The sequence below is a fragment of the Glycine max genome, chromosome 5, assembly GCF_000004515.6.
Source record: "Glycine max cultivar Williams 82 chromosome 5, Glycine_max_v4.0, whole genome shotgun sequence".
Classification (NCBI taxonomy): Eukaryota; Viridiplantae; Streptophyta; class Magnoliopsida; order Fabales; family Fabaceae; genus Glycine; species Glycine max.
Genome location: NC_038241.2, coordinates 23,885,043 through 23,904,593, shown reverse-complemented (window position 1 = coordinate 23,904,593; position 19,551 = coordinate 23,885,043). Strand labels below are relative to the sequence as shown.

The 19,551-nt window shown below is 31.2% G+C and overlaps 1 protein-coding gene across 1 annotated transcript; it reads right to left on the bottom strand.

Moving 5' to 3' along the window:
- Positions 1-1,901: 1,901 nt before the first annotated feature.
- Positions 1,902-12,091, bottom strand: LOC100799223 (nicotinate phosphoribosyltransferase 2). Its single transcript, XM_003524600.4, has 15 exons — positions 11,663-12,091; positions 11,196-11,343; positions 10,584-10,703; positions 10,353-10,487; positions 10,203-10,264; positions 9,806-9,881; positions 8,744-8,845; positions 7,144-7,251; positions 6,213-6,271; positions 5,258-5,432; positions 3,817-3,951; positions 3,635-3,733; positions 2,901-3,009; positions 2,348-2,460; positions 1,902-2,266 (listed from the first exon to the last, which is right to left on the bottom strand). Exons 1-15 carry the CDS (start codon positions 11,815-11,817, stop codon positions 2,189-2,191), a joined length of 1,674 nt encoding a protein of 557 aa, XP_003524648.1. The 5' UTR covers positions 11,818-12,091; the 3' UTR covers positions 1,902-2,188.
- Positions 12,092-19,551: the final 7,460 nt, after the last annotated feature.

Genomic DNA, 19,551 nt, shown 5'->3' with positions numbered 1-19,551 from the left:
GATTATGTTCAGTTGATCTATTTATCCTAGATATCAATAGATTCATAAATGATTTTTTATTCGAAACCAATTTAAAAAAGAATTATAGTCCAACCAGTTGTATTTTCACTATCTCATACTAGTATTTGCCCACATAACAGGTTACTAATTTATGGTAATGGAGCTGCAGGAGATTGGGGTGCTATGAGAGCTGCTATATCCTCCGCAAAGATCAGCCAAAGAATTGGCCAACTCGTTTCAAAGTAAAACCTGTCAATTTATTTAATTATATAAAATTAATCAATTTTAACTTTTTAAACGTTTTTTTCTATTTCCAAATTTAGCCTTTATACTAATTCTCGTAGCATAACATATCACTGCACCTGGGTCGCGGACGAATTTGCCTTCCCTCTTATCTTTTCTCATGCTGTCCATGTGTTGCCCCATAAAAAAATTAGGACATTATGCATCTTTATTTTAATTGGTGACATTGACTTTGAAGACAATAGATGCTTTTCTTTTCGTTAATGTTTTATTTTTGTACGTTAAATTCTTTTTAAAAAAATGTAAATATTTTTTAAGTTAATTTTTTTAAAAAATTGTAAATACTTTTTCTAATTTAATTATTTAATAAATAAATATATTTTTTTTACTTTTTTTAATTTTATTTAATATTTTGTATATTTTTTTTATATGCTTTTATTTAATATTTTTTATTTAATATATTTTCTATATTAAATATTTTATATATTTTTTACTAATGTTAAAGAATTTGATTTGTTTTGTAAATGAAGAAAATAATATAAAATACTTAAATTTAAAAAGACTAAAGAGAAACAAAAAGTCAACATAATACATTAATATAAATTGACTAGAATTTAAATAAAAATATTAAAATATTTTATTATTAATATTAACTTATAATTTATTAAATAATATTAATTTTATTATATAAATGAATTTACTATTAACAATAGATAATAATTTAGTAATAAAAGTTATTGTTCAAATAAAAACAACATAATACATTAATATAAAACAAACAATACAAATTAAAGGAAAATATAAAAAATAAAAATAATATTAATCATTACTAAATTAATGTATTTTTTATTATTTTTTTCATTTACAAAACATATCAAATTGTTTAACATTAGTAAAAAAATATATGAAATATTAAATATAAAAAAATATATTAAAAAATACTAAAAATATATAAACTATATTAAATAAAACAATATTAAAAAAATATATAAAATATTAAATAAAACCATATAAAAATACATACAGAATATTAAAAAAAGTATAGAAAAACATTTATTTATTAAATAATTAAATTAAAAAAATTATTTACAGTTTTTTAAAAAAATTAACTTAAAAAATATATTTACAATATTTTTTAAAAAAAAATTAACATAAAAAATAAAACATTAACAAAAAAAACATTTACAAAGTTGGAAATGTAAATAAAAAAAACTTTACGACTTTAAAGTCATAAATTAAAAAGAAATTGAAGTTATAGAAAAACTTATGACTTCAGTTTAAAAGAATTGTAACAGAAGTTACCATTTTTAACACAAAAGTTATAAAACTTATTATGATTTATCTCAAACTAGATAATAATTTGAAACCAACCTCCAATTAGTAAATTAGAAAAAAAAAATTGCACTCAAACAGTATTAAAGTCATCTCACTACCTCTAATAACGCGTTGTTGAGTGACTTGACAAGTGTTAACTTTGAGTGATTCGGCCACTCTATCGACTGGATATTTTCGGAGGAATTAGCATTTCTAGGGTGTAATAGACATCTTTTTTTTTTCAGGCCAGTAAACAAGATTTAAGATTTCTTTTCACGGGCGACTTATAACATGATTCACAAGGTGTTATACATGCTTAAATTCAGTAGACAAAATGCCTTCAATTACTCCTTCAAGAAGAAAACATTCACATTGATAGATATGTTGAATGCACGTACGAAGACTGCATAGCAATGTGATAAAGGGAGGATGTTGAAAGAATAATGGTTCCATCAACACCAATCTACAGAATAATTTATTTTGAAAAACAGTCAAAACACATTGAATACATCTATACTATATGGAGAAATGCTGATAAAAAAAAATACTGTATGGAGAAATTTCCCGTGAACTGAACATTTTTTTTGCCATACCCATTGGGTTCTGAAGGCACGCCGCCATTTTATTTGCCTTACTGTAGCTCCCCAACTGGTGCCTCATTGAGCCACAGGAAATGAATGAAGTCGTATAATTTTGCACTAACACTAACCTGCTCATGATTAAAAAAAAAATCAAAATCATTCAAGACGAAAACAATCGAGTAATTTAGAGAAAGGTTTAACTTTGTGACCTTATATGGAGTTGGGTTAAGCCTCCTCATGTGGTCAGGTCGCATTTGCTCAAGTTGATTGATGCATCGCTCTCTGATATCTCTTAGAGCTGGTAAAGTATCTTTCTTTATATCTTCAAAAAAGAATAAGCAGGTTACTATAGAAAAGTAAAAACTGACAGTCATGAGCTGCATGCACTGAAATGACTGAATATATATATGAATTGCAGATAAATGCTGGTATTGGTAAGCCACTTTATATATTCCAGAGTGCAACCTAGTTTTCAGATAACAAACATTTCATGCAGGAACTAATAAGATAATACATTTTGCAACCATAGGATTAACAGATGAGGCAATAAATTCCTTTTCTTAGTTTAAAGGGGTAGTAAGGGTTAGTGTGGCAGGTTCAAAAGCTACACGACCAAATTATACAGTTGGTTAATAATGAATCATGGGATTGTACTTATAAACGATGTAGCAGTTTCATCTCCCCTAGGCAAACAAACTTAAGTTTTTAAAGATATCAATACGCGACTACTGATCTCCCTGATTGTTGATCGTTAATTCTCACCAGTACTCCCAGGCCAGTAACACCTCAGAAGCTCTTCAACACGCTGTGGCACTACATATGCTCTCTTGGATTCTTGGAAGGGATGACGGCACAGGATTCTTTCTCCCACCTACATAAAAGATGATAAAAGAATTTTTATGCCTTCATTTGTATACTACACAGAACCAACTGACTTTGAGGCAAGACTGACAAGCTAAGATGCTGGAAACTAGACAAAGTAAGAGCATTGAGAGAATGGTGCAGTGCAAGGCTGTCGTTCCCTTGTTTGGATTTATATTTTGAAAAAGGATAAAGAACAGCAATTGAATATGACCTAATTTTTCAGAACAGCAATTGAATATGACCTAATTTTTCAGAACAGCAATATTGGAGGTTCTATCAATAGTTGCATCGACATTACTCTGCAAATATCCAGCCCACCCTCGAGAGAAACCCATATTAATATGTTTAAGGCACTTCATCAGGGTGATGAGAATAATTACTACAATGCTTAGTTAATACTAATAAACAATTACATGCTTAAACCAAAGCATGAGAGTTTTTCCTGACTTAATACTACTCCAAGGTGACCGTCCTAAAAAAGAAATTTGATTGGCCAGAATTCCCAACTTGGGATGCTGGTGAAAACATACATAATAGCACTTACTGACATCCTCAACCCCGACTGGGGCAGGGATGCAAAACATTGAAAAAAAAAAAGATATAGTGTCAGACAAACTAACTCAAAATAATACCTTTGGAGAGGGCTCATTTTCTCCAGTCATTATGTCTACCAGGGGATAACCTTCTTTCCCATACAACCTATAGCATCGCTTCTTACATGGAATAGAGACCTAAATATAGATAAAGAAAGAGAAAATAATCAAATTACCAATCAGATGATTGCAATATCCTGTCAAGTTTAGAATGTTCAAACCTTTGACACATCTTCAGAAAGTTTGATACGAGGTTGATTATTTATTTCAACCAGCTTGAAAACAACACCTAAAGCAGCTTGAGCGTAACATGTAACCAGATATGTACCAATTCCAAAGGCATCAACCTCATGACCCTGTAGAGAAAATGCAATAAATCAAAAAAATATGAGAAGAAACTACATATCCTTGTGTAAATTTTACCTTTTTGTCAACAAAAATAAAGCTGTGGAGTTTTCATTTATACCTCAACACACCCTGACATTCACACAAAATAAATCTACAATTTTTGTGGAAGGGATTCCAACATGATATGAATATGTTCTATGACAACAGAACAAAAATTCAAAGAAAAATCTATTAAGAATTTCTATTCAATAAATTAGCAGTACAATAATAGGACTGGTCATTGTTACATTTTATGCCATTCAGATCCCCTTGGAAAACAATTATGGACTTTTGAATTTGAGCTTGGGGTTAAAGCTCCATGCTGATTACACTCCTTTCAAAGACTGGTTTGGTAGCCAAAGTACCACAATGAGGGAGGCAGATGAGATAATTTACAGTGTTCCTACTACACTCTGCCAGTAACCAAATCTCACACCTTGGAGCTAGGCCTCATACACCTCAGCTTCCTCAATTTAAATTCCTTTTTAATTCTTTATAAAATTTTAACTATAAATCCTCAATCTCAGTGATGGCTACCCCTTCAATAAACAACTCAAGGCCCTGTGGTTAAATAACTTTGGGTTGTTTAAATTAACCTGAGTTTATAGATCTAAGTAATGTAAAATATTGTTGGAAAATAAGATTGTGACTTTAGCCAGTAAAATTGTGTTCTTATTTCTGTTTACAGCACCAAAACTACTAAACGATTAATGTTATCCCAATCATGGTAGGAAAACATGTTACATGGGTATTAGGAAAATTACAAGCCCACAAACCATACATGTATCCCACAAAACTGCAATTTTGAAGCCAATACATAAAAAAAATACGACAGATTTCAGGGGCATGCATCAGTGAACTAACACAAGCATGTTGTTAGTTTCATATTCCTGACATTTTTAATAATTACTAAATTACATAACAAAACTACCAACTTTTCTAACAATTACATTTTGTTATAATTATAGAAGAGGAAATATTACAATAACTATCCAACCATTTTAAGATCTGAATTTTATATAGCAGGAGATATTTTTAAACACCAAAGCTGCAATCCATTAGTATAAATGCAAATGAATGTGTAAAACATTAACAATTAAAATTTGTATAAAGTATAAACCAGCAAATCATGTACAATAATTTCTATAAAAGAATTTTTATGCGATACGGAAATAAAACAATGTGTGCACACACCTATGAAAAGCAGCAAACACAGACACTGGTCAATTTCTATAATAGGTAACAAGTTCCAGTTTGCACTGAGTAATTAGCTACCTGTTTGTTTAAAGCATCTAATGTTTCCTCATTAAGATCATTACTAGCAGTGATTTGCAACTTCCCAAATTCAGGCACTCCAAATTCCTTCTCGATAGAGCGAAAGAAGTTCCTGACCTCACAGGATAAATATGCAAGGTCACCAGAGTCCAATCTAATGCCAACTGCTTTGTATCTGCAGGGGACATCATGAAGCTCAATGAATGAAATTAAGTGATTCTTTGAAAATGAGTGTTGTTTTTAAGGGGATGAGCAGGAGGTACAAGAGACTAGTTCAAGCAAAAAAAGTAATGATTTATTAGTTATACAACATGATGCAAGTAAGAAGAGATACTACAGTAAATTAACAACAGGCTGATGCAATCTTTAAATTGAAAATAACATTATACTATTATAGTACAAATATAATCTAACATTATTCAACAAAAAGAAAGAAAAGAATTCACCTAAAGAAAATAAACATCGATAAAGGCTTCTGAACTCAACAAACAAGATATTTGCAATAACATAATGCAGACTGCATAAAGAAAACTAAGGAACTGCAAAAAAACAGATCATTTTAGCTAATAATTGAGGAAACACTGCACAGAAGCATTAAATAACTTTTTCAGGAAAAGTTTGCAGTAATCCCAAAAAAAAACAAAATCCAACCACATAACCAACTGCACATGCAAGTTCAGATACAGCATCAAGTACATCCTAATCAACATCATAATGGAGATTGCCATTACATCCGTACTAGGCACTCGCAGTTACTATTGCCATTAATTCCTCTCAGAAAATCTATGCAGATTCCACCACAAAATATCGTTTTTCATTCATTTGAAAACAAAAAACAAAATACTTTGTATCCCAACCAACTAAAAAACAACTGGGAACATTAACTACAAAAAGCTTCATACAGTGTAAAACTTATAATCAAGTGATAATAATATGAAAATACTTCCTGGCATACCCTAAATCACTGAGAGCTAATGCAACTGCACAGAAATTAGGGATTCCACTTCTCATCACCTGTCAACAAATACAAATGCAATCAACTAAAGAAATAGCCTAACAAAGGTAAAAAAATACTGAATGAACCCATAATAAAGCAACTTCAGCACTTGACGCAATGACATTTGCCAGATGACATAATAACCGGATCTAACAGTTCACACAATTGCAAAATTTAACATACTTTCAATGTTAGCATATACAATAGAATAATTGGCAAGCGGAAGTTGGAGGGAAATGAGTGTTGCAATATTCAACAGCAAAATAGGTATCACATTAATTATGGACCTTAAGGTATGATTTATCACACAAGTGGCCAAGTTTCAGTATCCAGGACTCTGTTGTACAAGAACAAGTTATACTCACTTTATTTGAAAAATGAAGGCACTGACCTGTGATCAGTGTCTATAAGTATTGAGCACAAGTGCAAAACACTATCCACCATTACTCTCATCTGTTAAGCACATAACTAATCTAAATCATAATGTACAAGATGATTCATGTATGTGCCTATGTGGTTTGTGCTTATGCATCTCCTTCTTTAATTAATTTGCAACTTAATGCTATGCATATCCTTAGATCAAGCCAAATAGGGGAGGGGGGTACCTTCCCATACCTAGACACAGATTTATAAGCACACAATGGTTCACTCATCTTCCCAGTTATGTAAATCCCCTATCATTTCTCAAAGTCAAATTGATAAAAGATCACGCAAAAACTGATTCTCATCATTTTTAGTTTTTAACAGTTTCCATTTATATTGGTTCACAAGACAATAAATGAGTGATAAGCAAGATTTACTTTACGTACAATCAGTGGACATTTCTGAGTAAAATGATGCCAGGATTATAATTTATAAATGATGGCTGTTTAAGAAATACAATACTTACATCATATGTATCTACGAGGGCAAGAAAACCATCAGGAAATGCCAATGCATATGATGTGAATGCTGCCAACTCGCTTTGATTGGTCTCACCAAAAACACCATTTGACAACTGCAGAGAGGAGAAACACATAGTATATTCACTGGCAAATCCATCTTTGATTTTGTAAGAGTGCGAAAGATAAACATACAACATGGTTATCATTCTCTTTGCTTTTTGGTGAATAGCATGGTTATCATTTATAGCATTGGCATGAAATGTTTATTCAATTTTGATTTTTCCAGAAAGTGAGGAAAAGATTAGCCCACATGAAATAATCATGATCTAAAATACCTTTACCATATTAGGCCTAACTTCATTTTAATTATATCAACTCAATCTATTACTACTGTCTTATTTTCCCAGTTCTCCCGGGTAAATGATTTTATTTGAGCTTTATATGAAAAATTAAAAAGAGAAAAATATTCTTTCCAGTGTAGAATGTTCAATGAAGGGTCACGACACTTCATAAGTCATGTATGTCAATCTCATACAATCACACCATGTGTAATACAATTACCCCAGAGCTTAACTTGTTGGAATAAGGCCCGGGATTCTGAGAATGTTTTCTATTAACATCTCTGACACACCAACTAATGGGAAAAGCCCTTTAGACTTTCAGCATGAAAAATCATGAGCCCAACCAAAACCTTGTGCTGAAATTTTACTTTTATTAGAAGAGTGGGTCAGCAAGTATTGAGCATTTGACCAATTACTTGATGAAGCTCCCAAACTCTATCGAAGACCAACTAGTCTTGAAACTTTTGCATTTAAGCAAAAACACAGGTATGGTTTTTATTGAAAATCTCAAACAATTACTATTCTATTACTAGCATGTCCTTTTAACCTGTCTTTGATTTTGTCTTTCTATTCTATATAGATTACCATGCATGTATGCAACCTTCTTGATGTTTCCACCTAGAGAAATGCTAGCAACACACTCTATAGCACACTCTTTTGAATGCACTCTCTACTAGAAGCTAAAACTTATTGGAAATCATAAATCTTAGTGGGTCTCACTAAATCTTTCAATGAATTTCAACCAATAACAGAGTGTGAGAAAGAGTGTGTTGCTAGAACTCCTCTTTCTTCTATATTTCCTTTCACTCTAGTGTAAGCCTTCTTTATTCATATTGAAAAGCACAAACCAAGGCTTCCAGCTCACATGACATGGAAATGCAAATGACAATACTTATTACTGATTAGCTAGAACATCAGTCGTATGTGTGCCAGTACTCATGAGCTTCAAATTGTTGTGTGCTAGAAACATCAAAGTTTGCATTAAAGACACAGGCATAAGCATGCAGAGCTTTACTACATTGAGCTTCAGCTTTCAATATATCCATTTCAGTCTCAGGAATTACCTAAGTAGAAAAAACTACTTTAGGGTCTTCACAAAGAAAGAAAACAAAAACTTTCAAATGAGTTATTGCATAAGGATGAAGTGTTATCTAAACCACCATGTTCTCCCACAGACAAACACACCAAAAAACAGAAACAGGAGGTAGTTAAGAACCACAACAGAAAAAGAACATTAAGGTTGTAAATGTTTGTATCCTGGCACCTGAATTTTGTTCAGCCACGTTTGAACCAGACTAACAAAATCGTCACACCTACTTGAACCATCTTTTCCGCGAAGTGACTTGTCTGTAATCTCATCAAGGCTCTGCACAAAAGTACACAAAAAAAAAAGTAAGGGAAATATAACAGATAGTGCCTCATTTGCTTCAAGCCATATAAATTACAATAACACAAACAGCAGAAATCACATAAAGGCAGCTAGAAATTACAAGCCAGCTTCTGGACCGAGTGCATGTTTGCTTGCGTGTCAGATTCAGTTGGCTCCACGTTTGAGAGAAGCAACTATATGCAGCTTATGCTGATTTTGGCTATTTGGACGTGGAGAGAGTATTGATCCACGTAGGTAAATCTTTTCCAAACACGCAATGAAGCTCCATTTTTATAAAAACTGGGATCTAGAAATGACGGGTTCAGCAAACAATGTCTCTATTTACAAGGCTAAGGCTGTGTACAACTACACTCCCTAGACCCTCACCCCACCCCCAGGTAGGGAATCTCATGCAATGGGCCACTGTTTTTAGGGGACCTACCTTAGTGTTTCATAGTTTCATTTTGTCGAAGTCAAATGCTCAAACTTTGAATGCATGGGGTCCAACTGCATATTATTTTGAAAAATGAATAGAAGTTTCATCTAATCCCTCTGAATTTTAGTTGCAACTGTCACACTCCAATCTTGAATTTTGATCCATATTGTAAATATTTGATCTTCCTAGTCCTACATTTTAGGAATCTCCAATAAGATTCATAAATGTATGAACAAATTGCACTGATTTTAATTTTATGACTTAACTGTATTCCCACTGAACTGCACAGCAGTCCCTTGAATTCTTCCCGGACAAATTTCCAACTATTCTTCTCATAAATAGTAACTACAAACAATCAATACAATTTTGTGCCTTTAGAAATGTTGAAAGGATAGATTTAAACAGAAAATCAGTCCTTTCAATTATGTAGGGAAGCTATATCATAATTTACAAAACAACAACTTATTGCAAATTCTTTACATAAACCAAATATGTAAAATTTCAGTAAATTGGTTACACACCATGTATGAACTAACAAAGGCATGGGAATGAGTACCACGAAGGGGTATCCCGAATAACTTTCCTGCTGCAACATTGCTGTTGGCACACATGAAAAAAGGCAAGTTATGAAACAGCCAAGTTACACAAAAGCAAAGGTCAGAAACAACAAATTCACAGAAACAGCCAAGGAATGAGTACAAGGGAGCTTGTGTAGGCCATCTCTCAGTAATATGGTCGTTTGCATTTACTTAAATTTAATTTAATATTTCAATATTAAAAGTGTAATTGCAACGACAAAAGTTCAGAAACAGAAAAGGAATAGCAAACTATGGGTTCCTTCCGAAACAAAAATTTATAAAACTTTGTATACTTCCATCCCACGTCTGTGTGGAATCAAACTTAAAACAGTGATAATACCTTGTTGCATCAAATCCACCAATATAGCAGTACTTTGATGCTCCTACTCCACCATCAGGCCCCTACATACAAATATGAATTTCTTTTGTCGAAGAAGTACAGTTCTTCCAAAATTTACTAATCAAAATGTATTTTAAAAGACTTTGAAACCTGAGCCCTTCGTAATCCAAACTCAAGTAGAGTTTTGGATTTTCCAGCAACATTACGATGCCTTGCAGCATTAGTAGAAACTAATGACGCATAATTAATTAGATTCACAAAAGGTGTTTCGAGCAATTGAACAACCTGAACAATAAATATAAGTCAATTTAATGTATGAACTAGGTCATCTTTGAAAGATCGGCATTAAAAGGGGGTAGTTAATGGTGGGAAAGTACTCACGGCAACTGGACCTTCAACTCTCATCAGGGGAACCTTGGGAAAAACAACTGTTCCCTCAGGAATAGCATACACCTCAACATCAGAGCAGTCAAGTCCTCTGAGGTAGTCAAAGAATCCATCCTAGATTTAATTGATTATTATTAAGTCAGAATATTTTGTAGTGAAAATCTAAATATAAATGTCAGCAGCATTAAACTTTTCACAGAATTACAGCATACCCAATATCACCAGCCATATTTATTTCAGGTTTTCATTTGGTCCAATTCTGTTTTTAAAAAAGAAACAAATAACAACATTGTAAAAGGAAGAAAGTTCCCCTTGAACAAAAAAGCCTCACCTATATCATTTAGATTTCCCAAAGTTATTTTTAAGGATGTTTCCCAAAGTTGTTTTCAAGGATATCTAGTTGAAAGTGTTGACATTAATGACAAAATTTCTGCTTCCGTTATACCTACATTATTTCCTTTTATTGAAAATAGTGTTACACCTAATATCACGACAGAGGGAAACTCCAAATCTTTGCATTTAAATCAGCAAACTCACCACCACCATAAAACAAAACGAGGAAGTTGTCAGTTGTAACTGTAAAAGGGGATCACAATTTAGTTTTACCTCACAAGAGGAAGATAAACATTCCCTAACAAAATCGATCTCCTCCTCAGCGAGCGTGAAATTAGCTATGAACCTTATGCACTCTTCCAAGCCAGCGAAGACGGTATACTCCCCACCAAACGGATTCCTCCGAAAATACAAATCGAACCTGAAAACAAACACAATCCAATCTTCTCATAAACACACATCAACATTCATTCAAACATTTAAACTACCAAGCCTAACCAGTAATTATATATATATATATATATATATATATATATATATATATATATATATATAAACACTGTGCATCCATAGAATTAAACACTAATCAAAGACACTGAAACAACTCAATTCAGCAAAAAAGCACAAAACCACAACTATTAGTTTCAGTTTCAGTTGCACTCTGTCGGCAACCAAACCAAAATGCGAAATACACAAAAACAGTAAGATTAAAACGAAAGCGAAAAGCGAGGAATACTGACACAGCACGTTCTTGATGCTTGCCAGCTTTCCAGTAAGCGTAAGCCATGGTGAATTGGTAGAGATCATTGAGCAGAGGAGTGACCATCGGGTTCGTGGGTCCATCTATTCCCCCATTCGAAACCTTCTTGCTCGGTCCGTTCTCCTTCGTCTCCATTATTAGGGTTCGTTCACACACTTTGCAGAGCGAGTGTTCCTTCTTCTTATTGAGTGGTTTTGGTGTTCTTTTGTTTTTCAGTTTAAGGTTTGGAGCGCGCGCTGTGTTTATATATAGTTGGTTCTGATGCAAGCGTGAGCGTCACGCACAAAAGTGGACCTGCGCCGGAGAGAGAGGTTATTGTGGGATAGTTTTTTCCTAGAAGAATACTCCTAAAGCTAAGACCGTTTGAACTTTCTGAAATATGAACAAAAAAGACAAATTGAGCAAGACAAACAGAAACAATTGGTTGGTTGGTGTGTGGACTTTCTAGGCGAAGGAGTGGAGTGTCCTTTGTAATAGCAAAAGGTTAAAACCTTTACAAGAAACTATGTTCTTACATGACATTTTTTACCCTTTCTCATGTGTTATCAAATTAACAAGTCAAGGTGATAAATCAACGAATGAAAGGTTAAAATATTTTTTTATTCCTATAAATATTGAAATGTTTGAAATTTATTAGTCTGAAGTATGTTTTTTATCCTTGTGGAATGTAAATGTGTGATATTTTGACTCGGGATATTCGATCTTATGTGTCAATGTCATATCTTTTGTCATCACGTGTCAACTAACTAGAATTAGAACTTGGCGTATTAACCGATTGACATGTAAGATTGGATCTCCTAAATTCATTTCTAAGCCAAATATCATATATTTATATCTTGCAATGACGAAAAACTTACTCAAGAATTCGCACGAAGAAATTCCAAATATTTCAATATTTATAAGGATGAAAAACATATTTTAGCCTTAATGAAACGATTAATTTAGTCTAACAAAAATATTTTTAAGTGATTAAATTGAAACTTTTTAAACTTAAGGAAACAAAATTTATATTTTAGTCAAAGTTTTTGCACACAGGTAGGAAAATTTGTGATTTTTTAAGATAGTTATTATTATACATTGATGGTATAAAAAGTTTTATATTCTCATCCAATCATAATTTACTATGTATGATAAGTTTGTTGAATTTTATAATAATTACTTTAAAAGTCATATTAATGATGAATACATAACCATTAAACTCTATAATCATTTTGTAATTGAATGATGGAGTGAAAAACTATTCACTTTCTTAGTACATGTATTATTATATGTAATTATTAAGTTATATGATATTATTTTAATGGTCTTGCAATTAGGGGTGCTCACGGGTATAGATAACTCGTGAACTTGAATCTTTCCAATTAGTTGGATTCAGTTTTAATATTAAATATTTCCTTAATATGTATTTGATACATCCCTTATGTTTTTAATGTTTACACCCTGACAGGGTAAAATAGTTTTACATTGTCATCCAATTGCAAATCACATTTTGAATTATTTTAAAAGTCAACAAACATATTATACATGGTGAATTGTGATTGAATGATTGTGTAAAACTTTTTTACACGATTAGTGCATAACCTTCTTTTTTATCTTGATATTAACTGTTTAACAAGTTGTAACTGAATATCAAAATTAATTTCAAATACATATTTTATCGTCAAAATTCAAATACATTTCTCACATTATTTGATATGTTCTCTTATACTTCTAATATCATTTGAATTATTTAAATCAACATTTTGTATATCTCTCTCCTTTTTTAGCCAAAGATACAAGTAGAAAAACAATTTTGTATTTTCCTTTAAATTTCTTCTCTTCCTGTTCTTATAAAAAATTACTTTTTTTTAGAGAAAAAACATTGGTGTTTAAAAAGTTCAGGGATCCTTTCGCTGCACACGATCGGAACCAACGGGTTGTCGTATCTTGGGATAGGAGTGCAATCAAATTTTCCTACCAGTGCAATGGGGACGTTTTCTCTCTAAAGATAGTGTTTGTGTGCTTCAACCCAAACTATTTAAAACTTCTCCTTTAAAATTATTTTTCTTTATGCTTATTGTATGTTATATTGCATTGTTAACCCATGTTTTGTAATCTTATGAAGTTGAATTGCTACTATTGTTCTTTTATTTAGTTTGAGGCTTTGCATGTTCTTCTCATTATTTATTTTATTTTATTTTCTAACAGTATTAGAGAGAAAATTTTGTCTTATTCCTTCTTATCAATAACACGTCTACCATTGATTTACTTGTGAGTAATACCTTTTCCTTAAAAATAATACACACACACACACACACAAAATAAAAATTCACATGCTATATTTGTTTAAATATAGGAAGGTATTTTGAGTATTTATGTTGAGTTATATTTGAACGTTGATATTTATTGAGTATGAGTTATAGATGGTGGATTTGTTTACTTGTACACAATGACATCATCAAAATCTCATGAGTTAGTTTTTTTTAAATAAAAATTCATGACAGTAGTTTATTTGAAATTGAGAAAATTAATTTTTCTTAATGTGTTACTAAGCCACATGGATTCACAAATAGGTATCATGTACCATTAAAAGTATTATTGTTTGTGTGTGTGTGTGCGCGCGCGTGCGCGCCACTCTTTCAATGTTTTTAATTGTTCTCATGTTATGTTATGCAATTATTATATATGATGAACTAAATTCGATATCCATCTTACTATGTCTGAATTTACAGTTTGGGAAAGATGAGTTCATCAGTAAAAGATCTAAAATAGTTAAGGATTTTGGTTCTGAATTTTGTTCTTTTCTACTTGAAGATGATCCTAAAACCCATGTCAAAAAACAATATTGCAGATCCGCTTACAAAAGAGTTGACGCGCAAATAAGTACTTGAGTCGTTGAGGGGAATGAGACTCAAACTCATTATTTTGTCACAACAATGGACACTTGTCTCTGTGTGATTGGTGATCCCATGAATGAAGTTTAGTGGGTAACAACAAAATTGTTTGTTGACTAAAGTACACCAAAATAAAATTTTACAGAGTTGTTCCGTTTCTCATTCCTATGACGAGGTGTATTGTAAATTGTGGCAATATTAAGGTTGAGGTTTATTACATATGTGTATTTTTTTTTGTCTTAAAGAAATATACCTCTTAATGGATCCGATGATAATTATTGTAGGGGTGGGGGTCATAAACCACTCTTTCAGGATTCACCTAGTGAGTGTGGTAGTGAAGGGCAGTCACTATGAGGTATGGGCTAATCTCTAAGTGGCACTCATGAAACAAGATACATGGGCAAAGTAGTGAACATGCAACCACTAATTAGAACCTAAATGAACACCAATATTATAGTGGTTGTGTACTAAAGCTCGATTAAAGAAGGTGTAGTTCAAGACAATTTAGTCTCTACATTTTTCTCAGGTGGAAGTTCATAAACACTAGGTATAAGACTCAAATCCGGAAGGTTTCTTACACTGAAATACAATATCACATGCTCTTTTTTTTATGTTTCTATACAAAATGTTTTTTTAAAACATTTTAAAATTTTAAATTATGTGGGGGAATGTTAGTAAATATTTGTTTTATAATTTAAAATTTATAAAAATATATTACTTGTATTAATTATGTTTTTATAAAATAAAATATTTGTTTTAGAATCTATTACGTAAAACTATAATTCCTATCTTTTAGGATTTTGCTTTTAGTAGGTCAATTTGGTTTGTTAAGTTTGTTTTGTTTTTCTGCACATTGGTTTCCAACGTTTACTAGATGTGGTAGTTTTACTTTGAGTTTGTTGTGTTGCTGCATAAAGGGGTCTATACCTATATATATATATATATATATATATATATATATATATATATATATATATATATATATATATATATATCTCATTCTTTAGCCAAATACCCAAGTAGAAAAACAATTTTACAGTTCCTCTAAATTTCTTCTCTTCATGTTCTTGTAAAAAACTACTTTTTTTAGAGAAAAAAGGCTTTGGTGTTTAGAAGGTTTGGGGATCCTTTTGTTGTACACAATCAAAACTAACGGGTTTTCTTATCTTGGGAGAGGAGCACAATCAGATACTCCTACCCGTGCAGTGGGGTGTTTTTTCTTTAAGGATAGCATTTGCGTGCTTCAACCCAGGCTCTTTAAAACTTCTCCTTTAAAATTATTTTCCTTTGTGCTTATTGTATGTTATATTGCATTGTTAACCAATGTTCTGTCATATTTTGAAGTTGTATTGTTACTATTTTTCTTTTATTTAGTTTGAGGCTTTACATCTTCTTCTCATTTATTTTATTGTTTTTATTTTCTAACATAGCAAACAATGGCGTATGAGTATTTCAGACTCGAGATCGCATAGTCAATGTGTGCCTCCCCTAGATCTGTTATGGCAGAGATCACAAACGATGATATCTCCCACAAAAGCGATATCAACGAACTTTTCAAACGACTCAATTGGTGGTTATTGATGGGTTTTGTGTGATGCCATGACTGACCATGAAAGTAGATGCTTGCTTTGAAGACAATGATATTTCGACGACAAAGATGATGTTTCAACCACGAAAGCGATGTCACGAAATAAACCACACAGGTTGAAGAAGGGATTTTACATTTTTGGCTCTCACTACTATTGCCCTCCACCAGCAGCTTCCTCTCATCATTGTTCCCAATCGTAGCTCCATAGCATATGAAGATTGGGATTAAGGTTAGGTCTGTGCAGGGCATAGAGGAGAGGGACATTTTTGGGCTTTGAATAAAAGATTATGACATTAATTAACACCATTAGAAGAGTGGAAGGAAAAATAATATAAATGCATATGTAATTAGAATAAATCTCAAGGAAAGTTTTTGTAATTTGTTTTTTTAATATCTCATTTCATTTTTATTATTATTTAGGTTTAAATATTTTTCTAGTCCTTGAAATTTAGTATTTTTTTTTTGCTTTTCATCCTTGTAAAAATATTGTTTTATTTTTAGTCCTTACAAATTATATTTGTTTTATTTTTCGTCCTTAAAAAACTTTAAATAATGTTTTGAATAGTGAAAAAAACAATATCTAAAAGGCTATAAGAACAAAAAACAAAACAAACATAATTTGCAATAACTAAAAACAAAAAAATAATTTTGTTAGAACAAAAAAAAATACTAAATTGCACTGACTAAAAATATATTTAAGCCTATTAATTATGGCAAGTCTTTGGGAGAGACTAAAAATTAGCAACAAAATAACAAAAATTGAATCATACAAAGATTCTCAACCAATAAAAATTAACGTTTTTTTTATAGAGATTAAAATCTAAAAAAATTATTAGGACCAAAAACTCATGTAATTCTATAGAATTCATTAATTAGTAGACATAAAATACCAACATGGTGGACAAAAACATAATACACTTAAGAATAATGAGGTAGTTAAAAGATATCAAGAAATAAAAAGTTTGTTAGTTAGCTTGTGATTCAACTACCACTATTAGAAAATACACTTTCAACATCGGTTATTTAGAATATTCTACATCGTTTCTAAAACCGATGTTGAAAGTGACGATGTTGAATGTATGAATGTTAACATCGGTTTTGGAGAACCGATGTTAAGATACATATGACAACATCGGTTCTCTCAATAACCGATGTTAAATACAATGAACAACAACAAAAAAAGTGTACGCATGATCAACGTTGACATCGGTTTTCCAGTAAAACCGATGTTAATATGTTAGTTTAACATCGGTTTTCTAGAAAAACCGATGTTAATGTATGCCCTTAACATCGGTTTTTCTAGAAAATCGATGTCAATGTTGATGATGCTTACACTTATTTGGTGTAGTTCTTTGTGTATAACATCGGTTAATTATAAATAACCGATGTTACTATTCAAATATTTACATCGGTTATTTATGATTAACCGATGTTAATGTATACTAGTTGACATCGGTTATCTACAGATAATCGATGTTAAAATACAAACGCTGACATCGGTTATACACAAAAAACCGATGTTAATATACAAACGTTAACATCGGTTTTCTATTATAACCGATGTTGGTTATGATATTAACATGGTTTTTGTTAATATCTGATGTTGTTTTCAAATATATATATATATATATATATATATATATATATATATATATATATATATATATATATATATATATATATATACTTTCTGTTTTTACAGTAAACCCAAAATTGTACCTGTCAAATGCAATTTCAGGAGGCCCAATTCACAGCAAATAAACATTTTATTCTGCTTTCAAGCAGTTTTAATGATAATAAACATCAAATAATTAATTTATATATTATAAAGAACAATCAACAAATGAATTCAATGTTCGTGTTAATACTAAACCGATAGTAAATTAATCATAATTAATTTACTAATCAAGGTAGACGTCTAACAACACTCCTAAATGTCCGGATAGCATGAAGTAACATCTTTCACCTTCAAGAACCAATAGAAGAATAATGTTAATATTCTATCCCCTCATTTACCGCTCAAGGTTAACTCTAAAGTATAGTATTATTGTCAAACTCTAATAAGTTAACACATTTAATCAATGAATGACTTAATAAACTCTTTTTTTCTTTCATTAAATTGTCCTAACCAAGGTCTTAATTCTATCATAGAGCTCAAACTCATTACCTAGAATTGATGGATTCCTTCTTGATTAATCATTAATTATACAAGTATTTAATCATATACAATATTCATGCAACTGGTGTCCTAAGGCATTAGATGTTCAAAATTAAAACATAATAAATAACTTGTTAATTATTATGATAATCTCAGGTCAATTTCTTTAGAATTTTCTATTGACATATCTAGGTAATATTAATTGTTAGGAATTTTCAATTGAATTAGTTCAATGATGACATCCACATGTACATCATATCTAGTCCAATTAAGTTAGGAATTCTCTAATTTAATAATCAAATAAATTATTTTTCTTTTGCAAAGATTGAAACACTCGTTTGCGTGTGGCCCCATATGTTCAATACTAAACCGGTAGTAAACTAATTAACACTCTTAATGTCCGTAGAGCATGAAGTAAAATATTTTACCTTCAAGAACCAATAAAAGAATAATGTAATATTTCTTTTTCCATCATTTACAGTTCAAGGTTAACTTTAGAGTATAATACTATTATCAAACTCTAATAAGCTAACACATTTAATCAATGAATGACTTAAGAAACTTTTTTCTTCTTTCATTCACATGTTCAAGATCTTAATTCTATCATAGAGCTCAAACTCATTACCTAGAGTTGATGAATTTCTTCTTGATTAATCATTAATTCTACATGTATTTAATCATATCCAATATTCATTCAACTAGCGCCCCAAGACATTAGGTGTTCAAAATTAAAACATAATAAATAATTTGTTAATTACTATGATAATCTAGGTCAAAGGAAACTATTATGGAACTTCCTATTGACATATCTAGGTAATATTAGTCGTTAGGAATTCTTAATTGAGTCAATTTAATTATGACATTCACATGTACATCATCTATATATGCAATTTAATAAATGAGATTTATTAATCTTTATTCAATAAAAATCATTACATACATGTTGATCTCAGTTGGCTAGAGAGGTTCCCTAGATGTTTTTCTCGCTTATCAAGAGTTTTTCACTTAGCGGTACTTCTCACTCAACAAGAGCCTCTCACTCGGACCTGGCTTTTTTGCAATATGCAGAATTGGGATTTTACAAGATCTGCTTAAAGGCAGTCATTAATGGTCTCTCGAGCATTTATTTTATCCTAGGAATAAAAAATAATGTAAGGATACTTACAATAATTTATGTATCCTATTCAACCAATTGAGTTGTACCCTTTTTATAAGCACGTCAATCAATGAATAATTTTATCTAAATAATT